At 40.9% G+C, this 27,644-nt stretch overlaps 1 protein-coding gene across 5 annotated transcripts; it reads left to right on the forward strand.

Annotated features, from left to right (window-relative positions):
• Positions 1 to 50: 50 nt before the first annotated feature.
• GPLD1 (glycosylphosphatidylinositol specific phospholipase D1) lies at positions 51 to 26,600 on the forward strand. 5 transcript variants are annotated; one of them, XM_035126408.2, is made up of 26 exons: positions 51 to 202; positions 1,653 to 1,997; positions 3,020 to 3,075; positions 3,732 to 3,810; positions 5,015 to 5,112; positions 5,464 to 5,574; positions 6,157 to 6,205; positions 6,662 to 6,716; positions 7,453 to 7,560; positions 8,978 to 9,005; positions 9,095 to 9,234; positions 9,860 to 9,925; positions 10,752 to 10,875; positions 12,445 to 12,584; positions 13,248 to 13,434; positions 13,918 to 14,028; positions 14,379 to 14,453; positions 15,780 to 15,936; positions 16,917 to 17,058; positions 18,684 to 18,789; positions 18,893 to 18,986; positions 20,607 to 20,783; positions 22,035 to 22,195; positions 22,473 to 22,499; positions 23,774 to 23,824; positions 24,187 to 26,600. In XM_035126408.2, exons 2-26 carry the CDS (start codon positions 1,904 to 1,906, stop codon positions 24,262 to 24,264), a joined length of 2,514 nt encoding a protein of 837 aa, XP_034982299.2. In that variant the 5' UTR covers positions 51 to 202; positions 1,653 to 1,903; the 3' UTR covers positions 24,265 to 26,600. The 5 variants fall into 5 exon arrangements, with proteins under 5 accessions (XP_034982299.2, XP_034982302.2, XP_034982301.2 ...); XM_035126411.2 differs by having other exon boundaries at positions 18,687 to 18,789; XM_035126410.2 differs by having other exon boundaries at positions 10,755 to 10,875.
• The last annotated feature ends 1,044 nt before the right edge of the window (positions 26,601 to 27,644 follow it).

Consider the following 27,644-nt stretch of genomic DNA (forward strand, 5'->3'; position numbering starts at 1 on the left):
GACCCGGGAGCGAAGTCCCTGCAGGCTGCAGCGCGACTCGCGCTTACTCGGGACTGGAGCAAAGCCCCGGTGGGACTTGCTTCGAAGCGGAGAAGTGCACAGCACTGCAACTCCGTGCAAATGCACTTGGGGCCGTTCTCGTCCAAGGTCGCTCACGGATTTAGTGGTCTTTCAGCATAGGGACCAACTCCTAGCAACCAAGGTGCCTTTGCTTGCCCCCTCCATTAAAATATTTGAGGGGACTGTCCCCCCGGCATTGCCATTCAAATAGTGAGCATGTGCCGCATCATGTGATCAGTTATGCGGGGCAGGGCTGACCCGGTTTCCACCCCCACCCCCCAAAAATTATTTGAAGTTGGCACCCCTGACTTAAGCCATTCTTTCGTGCTCGTTTGCTGGAGAGATTCACCTTTAGCCCAAGCTTGCGTTGCCCGTTTCGTTATGATCTCTCCGCGCGAGTGCTGCTGCTTTGGAGGATGCTCGGTGGCAGAGCATCCGCTTTGCACGCAGCAAGTCCTAGGATCAACCCCTGGCGTCTCCAGGTAGGGCTGGGAAATAATGCCCTCTGCCTGGAACCTTGCACTGCAGAGCCACTGCCACCAGCCACTGTAGGCAATAGCTAGAGGGCATCAGGGGGATGCCCTGGCTGAAACTGAAGAGTAACTGCCAGTCAGTGTACGCAATGTTGTACCAGAGTTGAGAGTGCTTGAGAACAGAGCTGTGTGTGTCTTGCAGCCCTTAAGCTAGCCTGCTCCCCTTAGGGAGAGGGGAGGATGTTGCCCCTTCACCTGTGTGGAAGCCAGATTCAGGCCCCGTTCCAGCTGGTTTCTGCCCAGACATGGGAAAGCACTGCCTTGTCCTTTGCTTTGGGGCAGCCCTCAGTTTGGGTCTCTTAATCTGGGGCTGGCCAACAGCTGTATCATTAGAGGTCCCTCTCTTTCTCCAAATTTGTAACCTGACCATATTAAGAAACATTTTGCCCCGCCTCCTCACAGATAATAATGTGGTTGCCAGTGTAATCACGGTGGGTTTCCCCGTTGATGGAATGGGTGCAGGCAAACATAGCTGGGCCAGTGCATACAGCAGCCTTTGCCAACCAGGTTGCCCTCCAGGTGTTTCAGACTACATCTCCCATCAGCCCCAGCATCATATGGGACAGGCTAGCTCCATCAAGCCTCCTCTCCCCACAGCTGTCATCAGGGACAGTCGTTCCAGCAGTGGAAGAATTTTCGCTTAGGCGCTAATGGGTGATAAAAAAAAACCACAACTGTATGAGTACAGTTTTTGGTCCTGGTACTTTGCTACTAGTTCCCATTTAATGTGTGAATCAGCAGCAACACTTGTGAATGTAGTAAAACTCCCCCCCCCCCTCAGTGGGTTAACTGCTACTACTGCTACTAAAAGTTCTTGTTCCTTTAGATAGAATACATAAGTTTTGCAAACCTCTCACGAACTATTAATGCATTATGGGCATTAACGGAACGAGACACAACCTTCAATATTTTAGGTTGTTGTTTTTAAGCGAAATATGGCATTTTTTACTGATATCACCTGCATTAGCAGAGAACAATGGTGCGTTGAGAGAGAAGGAAGGAAGGAAGGACAGGCGCAGTTGCCAAACATCATACAATAATATCCTTTCTCTGTTCTAGGCATCATTTCACAGATATCAATGGAAAAGAGACATCATATTAAGTTTCGTTGGGACTGATTCTTGTCTCAGATCCGTTGGCTGATACAGGGGAAACTGGCAAACACGTTTCCAAATCATGTGAGGGCTTTAGTTTATGTGCCAGTCACATATTTGATTACGAAATGCACTGTAGCCCATATTTCAAAGGTCACAGTCCTCCTATTGAAAGCATCTTGAAAACCATGGTTTATAGTCCAGAATATCCACAACATGGAAGCTTTCAAGATCTGGTCTGCTCTAGCTGTACTTTGCAGTTTTTGCCGTAAAGGTACATCATGTGGCTTGTCAACACATATTGAAATAGGTAAGATTTGATAATAAAGGCATGAGTGTTGTGAAGCATCGTAACAGATAATTTCTGTAATCTGACCATTTTAGTTACCAGGTAAGTGTTACTTATGGGGGGTGGGATATGCAGCAATTGTTGAATAAAATACTGTGGTTATCATGTCATTTTAAACTGCTATCAAGGCTAGGGCTGCATGTACCATATCTAAAGAAGGTGAAATGATATCAGCATAATGCAAGCTTGGCATATTTTATTAACAAAAACAGCATATATGTGTGCTATCTTCAGTCAAACATATTTAAAATCTGAGTATCTTAGCCTTCAGGACTAATTTTTATATGCAGAAATGAGATGCTAAATGTTTTCTGAGGTTTCAAGCCTTAAAAATATATATATGCTTACCTTATCATTTATTTGCCCGATATTTGAGAAATCAAGGGGAGAGTGTTGCTTAAGAATTAGAAATATATTTCATTGTGGAATTTGTGGCTTAACTGTGGAGGCTTCAGTTGCAATTCATTTTGCAATTAATTTTCAGTTACAAAGTTTATGGCTAGGAGGCAATTCAGGCATTTAACTTTTATTTATGCTTTTGTTTTAGTCTTTTGCAGAAGGCAGCATAAAACAATACAAAGTTAATTCAACAAGTGAAATTGGGTTTAAGCAATATGGTCAGATTGAAAGGCTGCTTGAATGGGTAGGATAACCATGATAAAAATAAACACACTACCAGGATTACGTTTATTTACAAATATGCCATGACCTGTTTCTCCATAAATATTGTTGTCATGGCAAAATAATAGATTGTGAGCGGGTAAGTACGGTAAGTTAAGGATATCTGCCAATATTCTTTGAAAACCAGTAGGTAAAGGTTGTTTGACATTTCCCGATATTAAGGGATACTATCATGCAGCAAAATCTGGACACTGTAGGAATTTCATATTTTCCAGAGGATGGTAAGTGATCTCCAGTTAAGTACTGCAGACTCCCTGTTTTTCAAAAGTCATCAGGAAGCTAATGTGATGTTATTTTTCTAGCTCACAGAGCTCTGGAATTTTTCAGCAGCCCAGAAGGAAATGTTGACTATCGCAAGGTAGGAAGCTTATGAGTCTAACATTAAAAAGCGTTTTAATAAATATTTCCTCTTTCTGCTACCTTCTCCACCCACCCCAGCACCGAACCTCCTTCCATGCCTTTTCTTTTTGTAACTATTACAAAAAAGTTCCGGACCAGAGGCTAGGGGTTAGCCTTAAAAGAATGACATTTGTTCATCTTTACCAAACTATGTAAAACCTTGTTATATTTATCCTTGATATTTTTATGAGTATTTAAGAGACAGTATTTGAGTGACTTTAAAGCAGTTCGAAAGCACGTCAAAGTGCAAATAGATAAATAGGTACCATTCCGGCAGGAAGGTAAACGGCGTTTCCGTGCACTACTCTGGTTCGTCAGAAGCGGCTTAGTCATGCTGGCCACATGACCCGGAAGCTGTTTGTGGACAAACGCCGGCTCCCTTGGCCTATAGAGCGAGATGAGCGTGCAACCCCAGAGTCGTCCGCGACTGGACCTAACGGTCAGGGGTACCTTTACCTTTAACAATACCTAGATGTGAGTATTAAGTACTATATTGTTTTAGTACTTGAAATATTGGTAATATGCAACTAATAATATTCTCTCTCTCCCTCTCTCTTCCCCTTCCCCTTTTCTCTCTTACTTTTATTCCTATTTCTTCACCATCCTCTTTTCCAGTTGATACTAACCCACCAAGATGCCTATCAGGCTGGAAGCCTGTATCCTGATGCCTTTTATTCTGGTATCTGCAGGAATGGTAATAAATGGTTGGAGAAATTAGGTTTTTTCCCCTTGCCCCCCAAACCATACTACTGACAAGCAGCCTGATTCTTAATGCATTTTTACTAGCTGACTGGCTAGAGGTCCATATTGTAACTATGCCAGTGGAGAGTCTGAAGAGAACAAACCACTGTTCAAACAACGAATGCCAAGGAACACTACAGGAAGAATAAGGAGAATAATTATAGTTGCAGGCCAACAACTTCTGGGGACCCAAGGTTAAAGAAGGCTACTTTAAAAGGTGCAGGCAGAGGAGATCAGTCAACAAGGCATTTGATCATTTACACCGGCAATCTCCCTTTACAATTCCACGTTCCTTTGGTATTAGTGCATCTTGAGTTGATTATGCTTTATAATTTATACTATGAATGACTGGCCCAAGTTTTCGTGAAAGGGGAAAAGATTTTGGAGAAGAATTAGAGGAACAACTCTGGCAACAAATTTGGAATAAACTACCATTTGGATCCATCTCAATTAGAACTCAGAGAAAATTCTTTAAATATAACACATTGCTGGTATATGTACCCAGCCAGACTATATAGAATTAAACATAACATACCCAACCTTTGCTAGCAGAAATGCAATGAAGTACTGGCTCTCTAGTCCACATGGGGTGGTTTTACCTAAAAATTATTCCCTTTTGTGAAAAAGTTTTTTCAAACCATCAAATGATGGGACAATTGCTGCAACCAGAGCCCAAATTAGCCCTACTGTCATGTTTTACTCCTCAGATTAAGATCATAACCAATAAAGACCTCATCCTTCATTTATTAACTGCAGCTAGATTAGTGAGTGTGGAAAATTGGAATATTTTAATTGCAAATCTTTTTGAAGCCTGGATTTCGCAAGTATGGGACATTATGCTTTTGGACAAATAAACCGTTTCACAAAAGGAATATCAATTGAGGGGGCTCACACCTTCTAAATGACATGGTATGCTTTTATTGACTTTGTTAAGACAATTGAAATTGGTTTTCACCCTCCATCGACTCAGGGAACCTTATGGAGAGACATGTTCATTTGAACATGTCTTTCTTGGAGCGTCTAAAACTGCAACCCTCCTCTTTTCTGTATAGCTACTGAGCTCTGTTTTACTTGTATGGGTATGTTTTGTTACTTGAAATTAAAAATCAATTAAAAAAATTATCATGAAAAAATGTTGTTCTTGTCTGATGTTTCAGGGCTGTTCCATCAAGTATCTGAGGACACTCACTGGGCACCTTTTCTCAATACCAGTATCCATTACATCAGAAAGAACTATCCTCAGCCCTGGGGAGAGGTAATAAATCCCCCCAAAATTGCTCAGGCCGAAGGCCCTGGTATCATTATTTTCATAAATCTTATTATTCTTTCTCTTTCTCATTTGTACGGAAAGCATTTGAAAGAGAAAATGTCAAATTAATTTTGACGTTTCATAACGACTAGCTGTAAAAACAGCAGCATGCATGCCCATTGAAGATGCTATATAAATAAAGTAACTTATACCGCATAGATTTCTCCCTTGTGTTGGTGAAAGCATAGGCAAGGTTTCATCAGCAAACATGTCAACTAAATGTCTCCAAATAGCTTTTGAGAGTTTGGTTTCTATGCATTTAATGCAGAATTGCTTGTTTTTGTTTCTGTTGTTTAGGCCACAGAGAAACTGGTGGCTTTCCTCTTTGGAATCGCTTCTCATATGGTGGCGGACGTGAGCTGGCATAGCTTGGGGATTGAACAAGGATTTTTACATGCCATGGCAGCTGTATGTGGTGCCTTATTTTATTATTAGGCTCGGGTCATTTTTTCCTTGTGACCAAAGCATGCAACAAGCCTATTTATCATTTGGTTTTGTTGTTCCTCTGAAGTGACAATCACGTAATATCTGGGCTGGGGTGGGAGGGAGAAGGAAGGAAGGAAAGATCCCTACTGCTGTTTACCTTTAAGATAATAAATTGGTTGGATGTCCTCTGTAGTACAAGAGAGCATGGAGAACACAAACTCTTAAGATTCTGGTGAGTATGGATGGTTGTTGACAAGTAGCCATTATGGTCCGGTAGATTTGAAAGAAACACTTTGGCAGTTTGGGAGGTAGCCAGAGAAGGAGAAAAAAGTCTTGAGTTTTTGCAGCTGATTGGCTAGGAAATCCTGCTGGAGGAATCCTGTGTGTGGAACTGTATGTGGAATTCTGTATGTGAAACTTTATGCAAAAGCAAGGGTGAAAAAGAAGCTTCAAGGGTCTCGATCATCTATGTTGCCTTGTATCAAAGAGGGGAAATGAGAAATTTTGATTCTGTTCATGTTACTACTTCTTTGATGCAAATAACTTGTTTCTATTTTTTCCTAGATTGATTTTCATGGCTCATATTCAGATGCTCATGCTGCTGGTGATTTTGGTAATTTATTTACTTATGGATCCTGGAATGTTCTCCCTAAGTTTCCATTAAATTCCTGAAGGTTCTTGCAGAAAAACTGATATCACTAAGGTTTCAATGACTTTATCCCTGAAATAAGTGATTTATTTAACCACGGCACTAGTTTCTTTCTTCAAAGCTTGCTCAGTTTCACTAGGAGCATTTCAGTGGGCTAAGATGCTTGACTTAAGGCCTTTAAGTAGACAGTGAGAAACTTGCTTAGGTTCTGAGCTTAAGGGAGAGGACTAATCCAAAAGTATGTGGCAGACAGGAAGAAATGCCCTAGTGGAACTGAGCAAGCTATGCAGAAAGAAACTAGTTGGGCAGGTGTTCCAGATTTTGTTCAAATGCAAACGCTCCAATAATCTAAAAGGCAGGCAAAATTCTTTGTATGGTAGTAAGTTGATGTCTTGCTCTCTTTTTGCCCTCTAATTTTAGGAGGAGACGTGCTGAGCCAGTTTGAGCTTGATTTTAGTTATTTGGAACCAAGCTGGTAAGTGTGCTATTTTCAACACACACACACAGAGAGAGAGAGAGAGAGCAGGGAGCAGAAGGTTCAGAAGCAAAGATAGTGGCGAAAGATCCATGGTTTAACCATCACCACCAATGTGGTGTTGAGGAACCAGTGTTACAACATTATAACCAATGTTAAACATTATAATCATTACAACCAATGTTATAACGATACCCTTGCATCAGGGAGCGGGTGGCACTGTGGTCTAAACCACTGACCAAGCCTCTTGGGCTTACCAATTGGAAGGTCGGCAATTTGAATCCATGTGATGGGGTGCTCTGTTCCAGCTTCTGCCAACCTAACATTTCGAAAGCACACAAGTGCAAGTAGATAAATAGGTATTGCTGTGGTGGGAAGGTAAACAGTGTTTCTATGCACTCTGGCTTCCGTCATGGTGTCCCGTTGCGCCAGAAGCAGTTTAGTCATGCTGGCCACATGACCTGGAAAAGCTGTCTGTGGACAAACGCCGCTCCCTCAACCTGAAACCCATAGTTGTATTTGACTGGACTTAACTGTCCAGAGGTCATTTACTTGCATCAGGGGCTCTGGGGTTGAAATGATCTTGTCTAGTTTGTTCACACCTGTTGTTGCCTGTGGCTTCACCCACTGGGGAGGGGGGCACTGCGGATGGGTCCACAATTTTAGTTGAGGACTTGCTTTATGCCATTGAACTTTGTTGGTTTACACAAGAAACTCTGCTGTTCAATATATTTAGGTATGTGCCAGTCAAAGATTTACTGTCAATCTACCAGGAACTTTATGGGCTGAAAGTAATAACTGAAGACACGATTGTTGACTGCACGTACCTGCAGTTTCTTGAACTGTAAGTCAAGCTAAATGTTTCCATTTTTATTCCTACAGCAGAGCACGTTTTATAATTTGCTTATATGTTTGATTTTTTTAAAAATGAAAATCCTCTCAGTATAGTAATTGAATGAGAAAATCAATAATTTTGGGATAGCACAACTCAGTGTGGAGGACATTGGGCCCAAACAGAGGAAATTTGTTGATGGTGGGTTAGACATGCAAAAGAAGGATGGAGCAAGTGCTGTTAAATGATGAGAAATGGAGAAGAAAAGGCGCGAAAGAAGAAAGTTTAAAGTTGTGATGTGGGTTTTATTTTTTGTGGAAGCGATCTCCCATAAGTGGACGGGCCGGAGTCGATAGAAGGACAGTTGGTTTGTTTTGTTGTTGTTGTTTTTTAAAAATTGCACTTTGGTGCTAAAGGAAAGATTGGAAGGGACTGACATTGAAATGGGAAACAGATAAATATTAAGGAGGAGATGTCTCAATATATACATTTTAAAAGAAATCGTAGTGTGGAGTTAAGGAGATGCCAGAGGGATGTGGACGTATTTCAACTTTTGCTTATGGGCCAGCAATTCTTGCCCCTATTCTAAACATTTAATTCCTTGCACTGCAGACTCATATCAGGCTGTATGTTTAATAAATATAGTTTTGGTCAGTTCATTATTTCAGCTGAATAACAAATCTGGAATAACAAATTTATTAATGAATTCTACTGAAATAAATGACTTTACCTGACAGATACCCTTGTTATCTTCCTTCATGGTTGAATACTGCTTCCACATTGTAGTGGCTCACAAAGTCTGTGTTTTGGCGTAATCATAAACTATGATTTAACATTATGGAAATGAGCGACAGGGAACCTTTCCTCCCGCAATCTAGCCATGAAGAGAAAACCAGAAGTTTCCATTTTCCATTCTGATTAACTGAAGTGTTTTGTTATGTCAGAACCCAGGCAAACAGGTTATTCTTTAAACATTGTTTACTGAAACAAGCCAGCTTCGAACCTTAGGTAGTTAAGCTTAACCACAGTTTAGGGCTTGGACGTAATGCTAAACTGCAGTTAATCAAAAATGGAAATTAGCTTATGACCCCCTTAGGGGGTGAGAGGAAAGTATGCAAGCCTGCGACTTGCCTTGACTTGCTACTGCAATGATAAACCATACTTTGTTGCAGCTAAATACTTTTATACAGATTGCTTTAATTATTCCCCCCCTCCAACAAACAGTGGAACTATTAAACTGTAATTTTAATAATCAGCTAAGAACCATATGTGTTATGTCTCTATTTAAACTGCCAGCTATCTTTATATAGAGGTACTCAAAGCAATATAAAAAACAACAGCAAAGGAAGCATGTAGATGTATATAAAAAGTGTTTTGTTCACTGAAAAGTTCTGAACAGATGGTAAATAGTGAACACTTTCTTCTGCAGGTTTGGTGAAATGATCACTGTCGCCAAGGTAATATATTTTTTGTTGAAAGAAGCTTTGTTGAATGCTACTCTTGAAATCCCCATCTATCTAACTAATTAGCATTTCCATTTTCATAGCTTTACCCCATCTATGCCAGGAAGTCCTCATTTTTGGTGAACAAATTCCACGAATATTTTCTCGGTGGTGTGGATGATATGGCATTCTCGTCAAATAATATTTTCCAGCTAACAAGTCAAATGTTAGAGAATGGAACAAGGTGAGGTGGTGGTTTAACCGCTCTAGACCAGGGTGTACTACTCTAAACCAATAATAAAATTATGCAAATATTTCCATCTAAGAACTGTGGTTCAGATAAGTTGTGAATTTTGCTGTGGACGCTATAATAATTCACATGTAATAGCCATCCATTAGCATCTAACATTTCGTTTGAAGTGCAGATTGTGTTTGCAATTATAGAAAACGGGTTTAAGGACATCTGGTTAATTCTGAGAGAGAATAGTAGTATAATTTAGTCAACACAATACAATACAATACAAATCTTTATTACAGTCATAGACCAGCATAAAAGGATAGGATACAGTCATTTAAAATCTGAAAAGTGTTTTGGAAAGGTTGATATATAAAAAAACCTTTAACTATTAATTTACAGAGCACATTGATATGTTCATTAAATCTAGTTTGTGGCACAGGTCATCTTCTGACAAATTTTGAGCGCTGCTGTGCAGAATCTACCATAGCAACATTGTATGTTGTAGCAGGATTGGTATCTAAGAGCAGCAGGGAGGTGTAGAATTGCCCTGTGTGCCCTGGATGCTTATGAAGTAGTAGTCAGTATTTAAAATTATGCATTTAGTATAATTATTTGAAATTTTCTTCTTTAGTGGCTGCTTTATTCCTGAGAATCCTTTGTATATACGCTGTAAAGATGAACAAACAAATGCTGTCATGTAAGTAAAGACTTAATGTATGCCTGCCTAGTTTGATTGGTTGTCTGAACAATATTTGTATTTTTCACATTCATTCCATTAAACAAAGTTCAGGCCATCTACATCCTATGTCTCTTTCTGTTGCAATTGGCCCACCATCTAGATAAGAAAAAAACCCATATTCTTGCATTTCCTGTAGGAGATCTCCAGAGAAACCTCCAGAGCCGATTTGGGGGGTGTAGGAGAGGAAGTGGGAAAGGCAAGATGAAACAGCCCCACTGCATTAGTGGAAGCCAAACTGTAGAACTTTGGACCTTGCTCACTGATACATTCTCAGCCAGCACCACCAAACTTTCAAATACTTGAAGCTTTTCATTTTTGATTTCCCTTTGATGAATACTATAGAATCATATAGTTGGAAGAAACCTCCAAAGGTAGCTGGTTCAACTGACTACTGATGCAGGAATTCCACTGTTATAGCATCGATGGTTGGTAACGTCTACCCATTTGGCTGGCTGTCCTGAAAATATTGGTAGAATAACTTAATTTGAAACAGAAGTTTACCACTGGCCTTGTAGAAAATTGTTCTTATGGAACAAATGGACATGGTTTGATTAAAATGTTTAATAAAATTATAAAAATACTTAAAGCACAGAACTATTGAGAATTGTCAAAAAATGTCCATAATAAACCTTTGTGTACATTTTGTGTACATTGGACTTTTCCAGTTTTGTACTTAACTAAAACACTTATTACATTGTAATCTCTTGTAAAGGGCTATCAGTGACATTTATTACATTTTTATGTTCAATTAAGCAAATGTCTAATTGTTATTGCCTTATTTCAGTAGAATCAAACAGTCCAAAACTGAGCACTACAGACAAACGACTTCTTCAATGGCCAAATCAGTTGAAAAAAATATCAGCTACACAGAGCGAGGAGTTTATTTTGATGTGCCACCTTGGACAGCAGTAAGTCTTTCTGGCATTTAGATACTAATGGTAAGGGATAGAAATATATATGGAGATACATTGGACATCCAGTGCCTTGTTTGTTGGCAAGTTGCCTTCTACATGTTCTTTGCCACACACACCCCAACCCCCCCCTATATATTATGTTCAGGTAATACAAAGTAGTTTTTTGTTCTGTGCATTTCATGGAAAGCACTCAGTGTGAAGCTACTATATGTGAGATATTTCTGTTCACTGTAGCTTATGGGAAACTCTGTAGGTGCCTGTCATGTGATTCCAAGTAAACCTTCAAGTCAAAATGTATAGTACAGGCACCCCCAAACTGTGGCCCTCCAGATGTTTTGGCCTACAACTCCCATGATCCCTAGCTAACAGGACCAGTGATCAGGAATGATAGGAATTGTAGCCCAAAACATCTGGAGGGCCGAAGTTTGGCGATGCCTGGTATAGTAGAATATGTAAGCTGGCCTCAGCCAAGGGATTGTAACAATGGCTCAATATTTTAGCAGCACTGTGCTGGAGTTTAATTAACCTACTGGACAACAGAAGATCTCCTTTCTTTCAAGAGGTCATGAGATACAGCTAGAGGAGGGTCTGATAACATAGTACATATGTACAGTGCTTTTTTCTGTGGGGACGCATACCCCTAAACGTTTTGTGAATCTAAGTGTGGCGTCATTGAGGGGCAGTATTTCAATATGAGTAGGAAAATGAGAGTACCCCTAAACATTTTTAGAAAAAAGCAGTGTGTGTGTGTTGTTGTTATTGTAGTAGTAGTAGTAGTAAAAGGTAAAGGTAAAGGGACCCCTGACCATTAGGTTCGGTCATGACCGACTCTGGGGTTGCAGCACTCATCTCGCTTTATTGGCCAAGGAAGCTGGCGTACAGCTTCCAGGTCATGTGGCCAGTATGACAAAGCCGCTTCTGGAGAACCAGAGCAGCACATGGAATGCCGTTTACCTTTCCGCTGTAGCGGTACCCATTTATCTACTTGCCCTTTGACATGCTTTCGAACTGCTAGGTGGGCAGGAGCAGGGACCAAGCAACGGGAGCTCACAGGAGTGGTTTAACCCACAGCGCCACATAAAATAAAAAACAGCTTTCTAATGAAATTGGCAGTAGCTGTGTAGTGATGTGTCAAAATCTAGCCTCCATTTTTTAAAAAAGTTTTCTTCCTCTGAGAAAGAGGCTTCCATTTATCTGCCTCATTCTCAGAATGATTACAAATGTCCTAGGCCACTCACTTCAAAGGTGAGGTAAGCGTGACAAAAAAACAACAACCCTGCACCCCGCCTGTGACAATTTCACCAAAATGTTCTCTCCTTTTTGATAATTTTTGAATGCAATTTCTTTTTCATTCATTGACACAGACAATGATGCAGAAAAACAAAACAAAAAAAGTAGGATAAATTCTCAGCACAGCACTAACTGTTTGCAAGTGTAGAGGCACCCGTTCATTGCAGTGATTCTGGTGTTTTGCACTAAATATAAATTGGGTCCTTGCTGGGTCAACAACCAAAATATAATTATGAATGTGCTTGAATATTCCTTTATGCATATTTTCCCCAGAATTATCTTCAGTTGAGCAATAGTGCCACTGCAAAAGATTTGAGGAGAGTCTTGTCAGTCACGCCACAAGGGTCACCTAACCATGTAACCAAACCCAGTGCTTCATATTTTCTGAAAACGCCATATGCTAGACTTGGGTGGTGAGTTCTGATTTCTCCATTCTGTTTTTGTCTGGTAGTAGATCAGCTTGTATGGACTCAATACTATTGCCTGGATGCTTACCCTACCTGCATGTAATAACTACCATTTGCAGGGAAATTATCTTCTTTGGGAGGAAAAACCCAAGCCATTTTATTTGCAATTTAAAGGCATGTAATCCTGTCAATACATGATTGGGATAATATTAAAATTAAATCAGATTTTGTTTTGGATCTCACCTTTCTTCAGGGCCACCACAGCCATTGCTCTTTTATATGTTGTTGTTGTTGTTGTTGTTGTTGTTGTTGTTGTTGTTGTTGTTGTTGTTGTTTAGTCGTTTAGTCGTGTCCGACTCTTCATGACCCCATGGACCATAGCACGCCAGGCATTCCTGTCTTGCACTGCCTCCCACAGTTTGGTCAAACTCATGTTCGTAGCTTTGAGAACACTGTCCAACCATCTCGTCCTCTGTCTCCTTCTCCTGGTGCCCTCAATCTTTCCCAACATCAGGGTCTTTTCCTCTTCTCATGAGGTGGCCAAAGTATTGGAGCCTCAGCTTCACGATCTGTCCTTCTAGACAATTGAAAATCTGCAAATGGAAATGTGGAAGTTTTAAACAAATGTAAACCAAAATAGTAATTGGAATTATTTCACTCAATATGCAGGGCGTTGATTTCTGCTGACCTAAACCAGGACGGCTACGATGACCTGGTAGCAGGAGCGCCCGGATACAGCTGGCTGGGACACATTCAGATAGGCCGTGTATATATTGTTTATGGTAACGAATCAGGTTTGCCTCATGCAAACATGGACCTAGACCAGGAAGCAGATTGCATTCTGGAGGGGAATAAGGTAGGAAAACAAGTCACACATTGGTCATTGAAAACATTTTGCTTGTGTTTCTGGTCATCTGAAAGACTGGCGCCATCTTCTTTTCTCCTAGCAATGCCATTAACTTCATTTCTATAATAATTGCTTAAAGATGAAAGTCTGTTGTGAATAAAGAGCATGTTCTATTCATTGCTGCTTGAAACTAATAAGGACTCTTTACTGGGGATCTATATGAGCTGAAAGTAGTATGGTTCGGCCATTCTACCTGAGTACTATATTTGCATGGTGGAATGGAGTGTTGGACCAGGAGCTGGGTTTAAAGTACGTATTTAAAGTACAGTCTGCTGTCACAATAAAAAAAAAGCTAAATAACGAACAAAAAATCCAAAAATGTTAAGCAATTGTGCTGAACATTATATGAGCTTGTATCCCTTAAAAAGACAGATAATGCTTTTGAAATGGGTGTTGGACTGCCATAATGATGTAGGATTATTTCTTTTTAAGCCTTCAGCAAGGTTTGGTTCTGCTGTAGCAGTTCTAGATTTCAACGAGGATGGTGTGTTGGATCTAGCAGTGGGAGCCCCGTCCGTAGGATCACAGGAACTCAGTTACAGGGTAAGAATCTCAGTGTGTGGCATTTTTACAGTGTAAAATGTTAGTGCAGGTTTAGCAAATATGGGCAATTCATAAGAGGGGACGTTAGCATAGCCCAAGTGAAATAAAGCAGACAGAATAGCAGATGCATCATCTGACTGACAATCTGAGGACCAACCTGTTTTGTGAACACCAATATCTGTGAATCTCAAATTGAATGCTTAGACTAGTCTAGATTGCAGTTGTGCACTTGGACACACGGGTTAATGCGAAGATGAAAGGATGAGGCGAAATTTAAATTTTAAAAAAATTAAATAAAAATTCTGGATTTGATTCATACCCTATTAAAATTTTATTTTCTGTTGATCCAGGGCTCTGTATATGTATTTTTTGGCAATAGAGGACAAGGTTTCTGCAACCTACCAAATGTCACCATAGCTTGTCAAGTAAGTTTGCTGATGAAATGCAATTACAAACATATAAGAAATAAAATCTATGGTTTCTCTATCCAGAATAAGCATACATGTGGATTCCATTATCATAATAGATTTATTATTGCTTCATTGGCACACAGTATGTTAAATCAATGTCATTGTGTGTACCAATGTGTGCCAATAACTGTTCCTGTACTTTTATGAAACACTGTTAAGTACAATGATGTAAGATTGAAGAAAAAGGATGATATATTTCCTCTGTGTGCACTAGGCCCACATTTGGGCTTAATAACCCATGATACGAATGAATGGAATTTGTTGCAGGTGTATGATCAAACAAACAAGGAATTCCTCAGTTAATTATAGTTTACTGATCCATCCAAATTGAAATTATTGTTCATGGCTTCAGAACAAGCCACCATATATTGCCAACTTCGAACTATGGCTTAATATCATGGCTTGTTCTGAAGCGGTTAGTCATATTTACCTGCTTTAGATGAAACAGGAAACTGTATTTAACAGAAGACTTCCTCATTTGCTTATGTGGAAGGAGAATCAAAGGGGTTGTTGCAGAGATAACACTTAAGCCAAGATATTGCCATCTGAACATGGCTTATGTATAGCTTTTTTCCATTCAGCCATCCTAAAGGATGTTGCGAAAACACTGTCCTTGTGGCCCGTCTCATTTCCTTGCGTCATCTTGTGCTACTTACAAAATGGACTGGGTGGTGTGAGAGGATTTGTAATAGGGCTGCTTTACAGAAATGTCATTATTGATTCAGGAGTTAAACAAGATGTCTTCCTTTCGTCTCCAATTTTCACCAACACAACTCAATTCGCCCATTTTATACTCCAGGCAATAGGGTCTATAGTGCAGACTTTCAATATTGACATCTGTTAGTTCACACAGGAAACAAGGAAGGAAGGAAGGAAGGAAGGAAGGAAGGAAGGAAGGAAGGAAGGAAGGAAGGAAGGAAGGAAGGAAGGAAGGAAGGAAGGAAGGAAGGAAGGAAAGAAAGAAAGAAAGAAAGAAAGAAAGAAAGAAAGAAAGAAAGAAAGAAAGAAAGAAAGAAAGAAAGAAAGAAAGAAACTACTCTCTACCCAGGTCTTCTTGCTCAGCCCCGGTTCTGCTAAGTGATGTTTTACTGTTAGTTCTCTCTCAGGTTTAGAGAAACCTGCAGGTCCCTTGCCCTCCTGTCTCCAGTCTTCCTCCTCTCAGTTTATAGCCACTGCAGCACAAGCTCAGGGAGACTCCGAAAACTGATATGAGTTGGACAAGCAACTATTAGACCCGACAGACTGTACTAGGCCTACTGAAACCTCAGTTTCCTTTCGCAGGAAATATACTGTAACCTTGGCTGGTCACTGCTGGCAGCCGACCTTGATGGCGATGGAAACAATGATCTTGTAGTTGGTTCTCCTTATGCAGCTGGTGGTGGGAAACAAAGAGGATTTGTGGCTTCGTTTTATTCCTTTCTCAATAGAAGCAGCCAAGGTGACATTTTTTTTTTTGCTGGATTATTTATTTCTGCTATTTCATATACTACTTTTTCTTGCGTCTCCTATTAGCTCCCTTTCAGATCCATCGTAAGACAAAACCACAGTAATAATTTAAATCCTTCTCCAAGTTATATTGCTAGTAATAAACACCGGACAATGCTTTTAATGCTAAAGGGCCCTCAGCCTAAGATCCAGTATGAATTCATGCAGAAGGCTTTGTATACTGTTCCATAATCTTCTGAGTCAAAACAGACTAGAGCAGGCATCCTCAAACTGCGGCCCTCCAGATGTTTGGGCCTACAACTCCCATGATCCTTAGCTAACAGGACCAGTGGTCGGGGAAGATGGGAATTGTAGTCCAAAACATCTGGAGGGCCGAAGTTTGGGGATGCCTGGACTAGAGGGAGTTTTACAGTGCAACCCTATGTATTCAAACTCAGAAGTGCTGTACTTTTCCGTGTATAAGACGCCCCCATGTATAAGATTTGGGGGACTCAAATTTTAGAATGGGGGAAAATGGCACAGAGTTGTTGAGCTTTTTTTGCGGAGGATTGCCCAGAGTTGTGGGGAATTGCCAAAAACCGCTCACCCAATCAACACCACCCATTGATGCAGCAACCAATAACACGTCCCTACTTTTTAGCATTCTTTTTTAAGAGAAAAAAAATAGTCTTATACACAGAAAAGTATGGTATGTCTTGTTGAATATTTACCCCCTGGTAAGCATGTATAGGACTGCTGCATCACTTGATGAACTGAACTGACCCTGCCCTGTTGGCATCATTGCAGAGGCTATTTGATCTGACTGAAGTTTCAACATTAGTTTTCATGTCTTTAAAAAATAGCAAGAATTATGATCCAGGTAGTGCAGTATGACTGAACAAACTAGAAGGCCTTGATCCTTTCATAAAGTGTGTGATATGTACCAGAAGCATATCCTCTCTGTTATCCTCTGTTTCTTGTTTGGTCTATCAGACCAGCTGTTCCTATCAGATGCGGACTGGATAGTAAAAGGAGAAAAGGATTATGCGTGGTTTGGGTCATCACTCAGCAGCGTCCAACTTCAAAATACAACCTTGCTGCTTATCGGCAGTCCTTCTTGGAAAAGCTGTAGAAGGTATATTGCACTTAATTTTAAAAGTTCGTATGTGATCATACCCTGCCTAACATTGTGCACTTTTTAATGTAAACTAACCCTATGCAGTAGGTTAGCATTATTTCTAAATGTTTACTGTTTTAATACTTGTTCTGCTTATTAGAGGCCATTTTGAACAAGCCAAATATCTCTCTTTTCCTAATGCTCCCTGATGATGAGTTATAGACCACTTTTCAAACACAGGTTTCACAGAGCAGTTTACAACAATATATCCCAACCATTAAAGATTATGTTATGTATCCAAAGTTAGAATCATACTCAAAATAAATCCATTTAAGTTAATAGAAATGACTAACTATGGTCCATTGATTTCAGTTAGTTTACTCTAATAATAATAATAATAATAATAATAATAATAATAATAATAATAATAATTTATACCTACCTACCTATACAGTGGTACCTCTACTTACGAATTTAATGCGTTCCGAATGCACAAGTCTTAAGTAAAAAAAAAAAAGTAAGTCGAATCCCATAGGAATGCATTGGGAGAAAAAATTCGTAAGTCGAAGCAACCCTATCTAAAAATTCGTAAGTAGAAAAAATCCTATCTAAACCGCATCCAAGATGGCAGACGGAGCTCCATTTGTAAGTAGAAACATTTGTAAGTAGAGTTATTCGTAAGTAGAGGTACCACTGTATATGTAAAGCAGCATTAATCAATATAAAGCTTGCATGCTATGTCTGGTCTGCCATAGCTTTCCCCCAGTCTGCCTGGCCCTCCATTTGTTGGCATGTTACGATTTGTTTGCAAGCTGGATATTTGGGAGGTGGGGGAAGAGAGAGAATTGGGGACTGGATACAGTGTATTCTGCTGGTTTGGGACAATCTTCCTATAGAGAAACTCTCTAGTATCTCTTTGGAAAAGTGTGTCATTTAATAAAACACAGAAATAAATATTTGTTTATGGTCCATTTAAAGACTAACAAAGTTGGGTCATATGTACTACTGCTTTGGGGAGATAATTCCAAAAATATGGGGCCACTACTGGAGAGGCCCTGATCCTATGCTCACCAGTCTGATAAATCTTGGAAAGAGGACAATCTTAAGGCCTGGTCAAGGTCATATAAGTGCAGGCATTCCTTCCAATTTATGCATCAGAATCAGCATTCTAAACTGGGTCCAGAAACAAATAGACAGCTAATGCATCTGGTACAGCTGTCCTATGCTATGAATGCCTGGCCTTCACAAGCCTTCTAGCAGCTGCAATGTCTGCTAATTGGGTGTTTCCAAAGTGGTTTTAAATCACTGCGATCTTATCTGGTTAGAACTAAGGAATATGTAACTCAAGCAACACCCCTTCTTTAGCTACAGTGGCAGACCGTAAACCAGCCACCAACGCCACTTAAATCTCTATAGAATAGATAATATGGAGTCCAGGAGAATCCACAAACTATTAATTTGCTACAGTATTTAAGCGGAATGCAATCCTGCAGAAACTCTTGCAATTAAAACTTGTTATTTAAATTAAGACGCCACGTTCCAAATAGATTCTGAACCAAGAATATTTTGCCGTGGTGGGTGCTCTCTCTTGCAATTTCTTCTTCTTTTTTATATGTTCCTCATGTTTTGACCATCGTGTGCAGTAGTCTAAGCTGCTATGTCTTACGAGATACCAAGCTGACGATTGGGAAGGTATACGGCTATATCCCACCAAGCACGCGGAGTTGGTTTACCTTAACTGGAGATAGGGTAGGTCTTTTTGGTACCCCTTGAAATGACAAATATAAAAACATACAAGGAAGACTCCAGCCATGATGCCAACTTATTGTTCTTATTCTTATTTGACACACAGGAAATGGGGAGACTTGGTTCATCCTTGGCCACCGGCTTCCTTTCTGTAGGAGGAATCTCCAGGCAAGTGTTGGTAGTTGGTGCACCATCACAAGGTATGCAATGCTGTCCTTGCGTCGGGTTTTCTTTGCAGTGGTTTTACTTCTGCAATACATCAACAAGACAATTGTTTAAATAGGAGCTTGGAGTCAATCATCATGGGAACTGCAGAGGAGGGAAGATTTAACCAGCAGGGAAAAGAGGGCTAGGAGAGAAAGAGACCTCTGATTCTACCCACTGCCATTTCTGGGCCAGTCTGTTGCTGAAATATTACTCTAAGACAGGCATCCCCAAACTGCGGCCCTCCAGATGTTTTGGCCTACAACTCCCATGATCCCTAGCTAACAGGACCAGTGGGTAGGGAAGATGGGAATTGTAGTCCAAAACATCTGGAGGGCCGAAGTTTGGGGGTGCCTGCTCCAAGAGAATCCTGCTCTTGACAAGGGGGGGGAATCCTGGTTGCTCTCCTATTTTCAAGGCTTTAAGGACTGGATGTTGGCAGTTCTGAAACACAGCATACATGTACCATCCAACCCCAAACCAAGGAACATCATGCTTTAACAGAGCAGCAGGGTCACAGCTGAGTCTGCAATTCTGCTGCTCACACCAGCTGTTTCAGAATGTAGAGTGTTGCACAGAACTTGTGTTGACTTCAAGCTGGGGCTGCAGAGGAAGAATCTTCCTTTGCAGCCTTGACTTGACGGCTTCAAAGGCAGCATTTAGTTGTCGTGCAGGGTGACAGAAAAAAGTGCCAAATCCAAAAAGCACCCAGAATTCTACCTGTAAAGGAAAAAACCAAGGGTTCTTGCAGCAGCTGCAACTTGAGGTTTCGCACACCTGTTATTCATATCTGTCTGTCTGTCTGTCTGTCTCTCTTTTTGGGTCAACAAGATCCTGTATGAAGGAAAGTCAATTTTCTATACGCATTTGCTTTCAGATAATTACACTATAGCAGGTGATGAATAGGATTCTGTGGTGTCGCATACTTAACATAAGGGTGATCCAGTCAACTGTCCTCACAATGTGTACGGCATGCATACGCAAACTCTGGCCCTCCAGATGTTTGAGACTACAATTTCCATCATCCCTGATCACTGGTCCTGTTAGCTAGGGATGATGGGAATTGTAGTCCCAAACATCTGGAGGGCCGGAGTTTGCCTATGCCTGGTGTACGAGAATCCCCTTGCTATGGGAGGGCCACATATGCCCAATGTCATGTGAAAGTGAAGACTATATTGGGTTGGGTTTAGTATGTAACAAACTGCTCTGCAGCGAGTCAGACCATTGATTCACCTTGTCTATGACTTAGTTTTAAAACTCTCCTGAGTCTTGTTCAGCCCTGCTTCCTGAACTCCTTTAATGTGGGTGACCTTAGGCATACAGAACATTCACTTTCTCACTGAGCTATAGTTCCACTGCTGCCTCCAGATGAAGAAATATCATCTACGTTGCACTGAGAATGTTGCTGACATTATGATTTTGAGAGCGGACCCTTTGTTGTTATTGCGAAGTTAATGTGTAATTTCACAAAATGGAGATGGCGGAGCCAAAGTTTCCTTGCTGTTAATTCTGGTTATAACCTGCCATAGACAGTGCCCATCTGTTAATGCCAATTATTGTTGCCATCTCCCAGGAACAGCAATGTGACCCCCGTCATCTTGCTTGGCTTCTTTCAGACAGCACATCTAGGATTGCATTTATAAGCTCAGTGCTGCACCAAGCAGGAAGTGCTTTGATGTATGATTTGACGGACCCTGCCAAGCCATTTCTGCTGAGCACTTTCAGCGGGGACAGGAGATTTTCACGCTTCGGAGGAGATGTGCACTTGCGTGACCTAAACAATGATGGACTTGGTAAAAACGGAATCCTCATAATCAGTATCATATTTCATTTGTGAAGCACCTAAAATTACTAGATGTTGTGAGATGTGATATATATATATATATATATACATATATATCAAACAACAGGAAGGGTGAAATAAGGGGACAAAGAGGAAGTGTGAAACAATAAATTCTGAACCAAGAATTTTAACAACATTAAGCATATATAGAAGGAAAGGCTAGAATGAACAAATGAGCTTGATTTAGAAAAAAAAGTGAAAGAAGCAGAGAAATCTAAGCAAAGAGGCCGAAATACAAGTGTACTTGCAATCCTGTCGGCACCAAGAATTGTAGGGTCAAAAGATGCTCCATGCACTGTGGGTGATCTGAGACAGAAATTCTAAAAAGGATTAGAGGTTTAGCAAGGGTAGTAAATTCACAGCATTTGAGCCTGACCTGGTCCCCCAAGCATATTTTTTTTACCCACAAATTTGGTGGTGGCAGCAAAATGGCCCGGGGTGGGGTGGGGAGTTGGAATGATGCTGGGGTGGACCGAGAGGTTTGAATTTCTCTGCCTGGACCAGTATCCTGATGGGGATGCAAATTGCCTCCTCTGTATTCATCCTATCGGATGAGTGTGAACGAAGTGGCAACCTCAATCCTGAGTTGTTTTTTGGCCCACGAGTCGTCTTCATTTTTGGCCACTCAGCACTCCACATACATTTTGTTCACATATAGACATCACAGACACAGAACACCCACTCCCCGTCCCAGCTGATCCAAACAGATCATTTGTCACTCCTACAGTAAAGGGGGGGATTAAGAGAGAGGAAATTAACACATATTCACCTGTTTGTGGGTTGTTGGCTGAAATATTGTCTGTAGGCTAAGGGCTGCTTCACATGCAATATGGAGCAAGTTTCCATTGCTCATTGTATTTGTCTGTGGCAGATACCATACCACTTATAAAAGTCTGAACAAAGAGAAAATCCAAAAACACATTGGCGCTAGGTATGCCTTTTTTAAACCAGGCACATTATTTGTTTCACCACGGTGTTTGTCATGGAGAAACATGGGTTTGGATCCAGTGGAGCCATAGTGGAAGCAGAAGACACAAAGCAGGCTTGTATATATCTGGCAATTGTGTTCCCAGGTTTGTGTGTGCCTGTGTCCAACTAAGTCTTTAAAGGCCAAAGCTTTTGCACAGGGATATCCAGTGCAAGTTAGTTTTTGTCTCATTGTACAATGTGATCTATTTCCCCCTGCTGCGAATGTTTGCAGATGAGATCATTGTGACCTCACCTCTTCGAGCAAAAGACATCATAGCTGGGCTGTTTGGAGGAGACGCTGCACGTGTTTACATATTTAGTGGAAACCAGACCACCTCTGGACATGTGACAGGCAACTGCAAATCATGGACTTCACCTTGTCCTGAAGACTGGGTAACACAGCAAATGCTATAGGTCTTTGTGGTGCTTGCTTTGGTATATAAACAAAAGTAATAACAAACTGGTCTAAATGCCTATTTCTATTTGAAAACTGTTGTGTTGCTCTTGCTCAGCAGCTTATGAATATTTGCATCATAGTAGTTGACTTCTGTGTTTCTATATTGAAATAATTCTCAGTGGAGCAAATGCTACTAGATACATTTAATTGATTCATCTACCTTTGAAAACCAGGGTAAAAGTGAGAAGTCTCTCTCTTTTTTTTCTGTTCCAGGCACAGTATGTCATCATTTCTCCTGAGGTGAGCAACCAAACTCTGAAAGGAAAAATTGCTGCTTGGGCTAAATAAATTGTGGGTAGAATTAATGGCTAACAATTGGACCCTTAATGCATTTTAACCAGTTTTAACCATTAAAACTGAAACCATGCGGACAACAAACTTCCTTGGTGGGTTCAAAACACAGTTGGATTCATGAAGGAGACCTTGCAATTTCTATTTCTGACTCAGTGGGGTCAGGAAGGATCCCTCACCCACCCTTCATCTGAAGAAGATTACAATGTCACAATTAGGGACAGGATGCTAAATGGTTTGGAAACTGAATCATCACCCCAAATTTCACTTGAGAAAACTTAGGGTCCATTCCCAAGCACATTTATATTCCACTGAATTTCAAAGGATCTGCGGCTAAGCAAATGTGGTTAGGATCAGGCTGAGCTTGATAAGATTAGCTTTAAAGTTTCCAATGGACTGCAGACCTACGGCAAGTTATTTTTCCTCTTGCTGTATATAGCATATGGTTTTCATCATTCACACAAATGACATGAAGCGGTTTGTTCAGTAGGCATCTGTCAGGGGATTGTTGTGGCTACTCCCGAGTAAAGACGCTCCAGTCCGCTCTGTCTTTCAGAGTTTTATTGTGCATACTATTTACAGTGCAGAGATATCAAAAAACATGACTGCCTAGTCGCTTCCAGAATCCGTCAATACAGCCTTCCGGTTTCTGGTCCAACATACCGTAAGAGCTTGGGGACCCCGAAACGCCTCCCCTTTGCCCTACGTCTGGGCGCGTGCCTCAAATTGGGCGCCAGAAGGGGCTGCGTCCCATCTCCCCTTTGTTGGCTGGGACGTTGCTGTGACTCCGCTGCGTCGCTGAGCCTTCCTTCCTCTACTGGCCGTCTGAGTCAGTGCAAGGGCTCAGAAGCACCTCGGAGCCCTCCCTCCATACCGCTCCAGTCCTCATCTCTCCCTCCTCACCCGCTTCTGATGCTATCGCTGGGCGAAGTGCTGGTCAGGATGACTGGGGGAGGCTCCCTGTAGGGAGTCCCCCTGACAGCATCTTTGTGTCCTGAACAAGCATGCTCACAGTATTGCACTTGTTCTCTGGTTGTAGCAAACACTAGCGGGGATTACTGCACTGGTGATCTGTTGCCAGAGAAGTGGGTGGTGGTGATCCTGCTTATGGGCATTGAGTTGTGTTAAAGCTGATCTTTGGTCTGTTAATGAAAATAACTATAGTGAAGAAAACAAGCATTAACACTGTCAAACAGTGCATAACGGTAGTTTTATTGTTGCAGGAAAAATCAAGATTTGGGAGTGCTGTGATCACAGTGAAATCTGGACAAAAGGTAGGCAAACAAGCACTGCTGGTTTTCACAAGCCCATCTGCAGGGTGAATCATGGGCTACTTGTGGTAACTTGAGTGTTTCTCCTATGCCAGCTGGGTAAGAGGTCATGCGTTGCCTGCTTTTTTTCCTGCAACACAACCATAGGGAAGTAGCTTAGAACCAAGGCGGTTCCACAACTTCCTTGAGACCACCCTACTATGGTCAAGGTGGGCAGCATACGATAATCACTTGACTTCCTTATGCATGGTGCCCAGTTGTACACAGGGGTAATCTGTTTTGCCCTGGCAAAATGACCTGCTAAAAAAAGAAAAAAGTAACGAACTTATTTTTGCTGTATTAATGGATACTTTCTGTCTTTGCAGACTGAAGTTGTAGTAGCAGCTGAGAGAAGTTCCAGAGAAGCTCGGCTAAGTGGCAGACTTTTTCTCTACACCTTTTAATTGCCACTGAGCCTCTTTTCAGCAAATCACTCTTCACTTTTGTAAAATTCTCATGTACTCATGTACTATTTAACCCGCAATTGAACAGCATTAACATTTTAAGGAACGAAAGCTGAGATCTAAGATTACTTATTGCTGTTTAAATTTTCTTGCTAAGGATAATGAATGGAAATCCTTCTAAAAACGTCATGTTGTAGCTTCAGACTGTTAGCTGCTTTCAACTGTTTACATGCATTGTGCGTACACATGGGCCTGTTTTTTAAGAATTTATTGCAACATACACTGCAATGGAGTAGACTGAAGAAGGAAGACCCAATGAATCCTGAAAACATGGAGTTGCACAGAAATAGTTTGGCAAGAGCACACTTCCCTAAGTCTCGCTATTGATTCCAACCTTGATTTTGAAATGGACCACTTCTTTAACCTGTACTTGGAAGTGGGATCGCTTCGTCTCAAATTAGGCCAGACTCAGATACATCTGTCTGAAAAGTGGAATTGCATTTTCATCCCTCTTGTCACTGCCAAAACATAAATCACCCATGCTGAGTTACTAACATCTACATGGCAGCAAGAGCAGTTGTTCAACCTTGAATATCCCTGATGTCTGATGTTGGGCTAATGGGAGATGATTTAAAGTGGTCTAAACCATTGAGCCTCTTGAATCCCTGCGACGGGGTGAGCTCCCGTTGCTCTGTCCCAGCTCCTGCCAACCTAGCAGTTCAAAAGCACGCCAAAAAGTGCAAGTAGATAAATGGCGGGAAGATAAATGGCCGTTTCTGTGAGCTGCTCTAGTTTCAGTGTTCCGTTGTGCCAGAAGCGGCTTAGTCATGCTGGCCACATGACCTGGAAAATCTGTGGACAAACGCCAGCCCCCTCGGCCTGTAAAGTGAGATGAGCGCCGCAACCCCAGAGTCGTCTGTGACTCGACTTAACTGTCAGGGGTCCTTTACCTTTACCTTTTACATGGCAGTAAGAGCAGTTGTTCAACCTTGAATATCACTGATGTCTGATGTTGGGCTAATGGGAGATGATTTCAAGTTCTCTAGTCTTAGGATTCTATCCACCAACCAGTAAGATGCCTCTACCTTCTAGTCAAGTCCAATGGGACTTAATTCTTAGGTGCGTAGGATTGCAACTGAAACTATAGGCCATGGTACTTCAAGTCCTAGGTAAACTTCCAGTAACAAGCATGTAACACTTTTTGGGGGGATAGTATTAAGAAAACCTTCATGCATGGAATTGCACACAATTGCATGGTAAATTCAGGAGGATTTAGAAGCTGACCCACAAGAAGTATTAGCTACTTGAGATTCACTCAGCTTCTACACCTATTTAAATAGCTTCTGTAGCTCAAAAGGTCTCAAATGTGATTCCTGGTAGCTCCAATTAAAAAGATCTTGTAGTAGGATCCTGTTAGAACACAGTCAATACTGGGCTAGATGAACGAATAGTGCAAGCTGGTTGGTGCAAAGGCTGCTTCCTATTTAATCAAATGTAATCTAATGACAAACTATTTAGGCTAACGATTAATGAATGTGCCGTCTTTTTTTTTTACCTTATCCCATGTGCAATGTAATAAAAAAAGATATTCCCCTTTGAGTGGTATTTCATATTCATTCTGAACTTTGCCATCATTCTAGATGTTATCAGAAAGTTAGAAGGTAAACTACTAACTCTGCCACAGACTGAAGTTTCTTCCGGTTTTGCTCCTTTGCTTTCAATACAAGTTAGGGGATTGATGGCTCTTCTCCCTGGTTTTGTAGGATCAGGGCTTCTGATGAGGTTCAGCGGGTACACACATAACAGGCCCTGAGCCAACAGGGCCCTAGACTCTTACATGTTTTTAAATTAAAAAAAGAAAAAGAAACATAGGACAATTGGCCATGTCTGAAGAAAGTTAGAAGGCAAAGCGCAGAGGCAGTTCTAAGGCTTCAGTACTTTGCAGGCCACACCACTGCTAAGAATGCTTATTCACCGTTGGTAAGCAATCTGAGAAAGAAATGCTGATCACTCTCACTTGGGACTCAGGTGTATGTTTGTAGAAGTACCCTCCCCATCCACATGATTTCATTCACTTCCCAAGTGTGCTGCCTTTACAGAGGAAAACACAAGCTGCTTGCTTGCGTGTATTTTGCTGAAAAGTAATCCCCTTTAAATAAACGAGGGTTCCTTCCTTTTGAGAAAAAAATGGTGCTATTGCAATCTCTCCCCACCCTGGTTTTCTATGTTTCCCCCATCCATTGATTTGCTTTTCATCACTGGAGTGTTATTTATTAATAACCATAACCAAAAATATAAAGTACAGTACCAAAATGAATCAGCAAATGCCTTACAGCTTGCAGCAAGTTAAAATTCCTATAGACTGTACTTTTAATAGGAACACTTTTTTGTTTATTAAGGTTACGTGTATGTTTTTCTGAGAGTTGTGAAATTACACACATTTGTTGCCTGTTGTCTTCCCCCTTTTATCTTCACAACAGCCCTGTTGTGAGACAGGCTAGGCTGAGAGTTGGTAGTTCAGAACCAAAGTTGTGAAACTGTGCATAACTTAAGAAGTATTATTATTATTATTTGCTTATTTATTAGGGTTGCCAAACCTTTTGTTTTGGTTTTGCATACTGTATTATTTATATGATGTTAGTCGCTCTGAGCCCGGCTCTGGCCGGGGAAGGCGGAGTACAAATAAAATATTTATTAATTATTATTATTATTATTATTATTATTATTATTACTGCTTTAAATAGCAGAACTATGAAATGCTGGCATTAAAGAGGGCTGCTGTGAACAACATATATTTGGACCTTGCTTTCCCACACAGGAGTTCAAGGTTGTGTGCATCATCCTCCCCTCCCCACCTTTAATCTCTGCAATAGGGCCCACCCTATTCCACTGTGATTTGTTTTCTAAACTGTTCTTTAAAATGAATTTTACATAGTTGTAACCTGCCCTGGGACCTCATGGTAAAAGGTAGGTAAGACATAATTTATTATAATCAAATAATTAGTAACAGCCCTGTGAGGTAGGCTAGGCTACATTAATCTATGTACAAAAGCAGAAGTTCTTGCCAATAGATTGCAGATTGTGTAGATGCAGGAAGCCCAAACTGCACATAGTATACCTGGCCCGATAAATCCTGTTGGCTTCCCTGTGTATGTTTCCCCTCTACAGTTGACCAACCGAACAAATTAAAGTACAGCAAGTTGTATCATCTTGAAAGGGACCATTTTGAGTTGAAACACCAACTTAAAAGCTTACAAGTAGTAATAGCTTATGATACCCAAGGAACAGAATTTCATCTACTTAAGTTACAACTAAGCGGACAAGGAAACCCAGTGTTTTTAAAGTCTCACCGCCCTTGCCAAAATAAGGTATTTCGTTGT

This window comes from Zootoca vivipara, chromosome 8 (genome assembly GCF_963506605.1).
Source record: "Zootoca vivipara chromosome 8, rZooViv1.1, whole genome shotgun sequence".
NCBI lineage: Eukaryota > Metazoa > Chordata > Lepidosauria > Squamata > Lacertidae > Zootoca > Zootoca vivipara.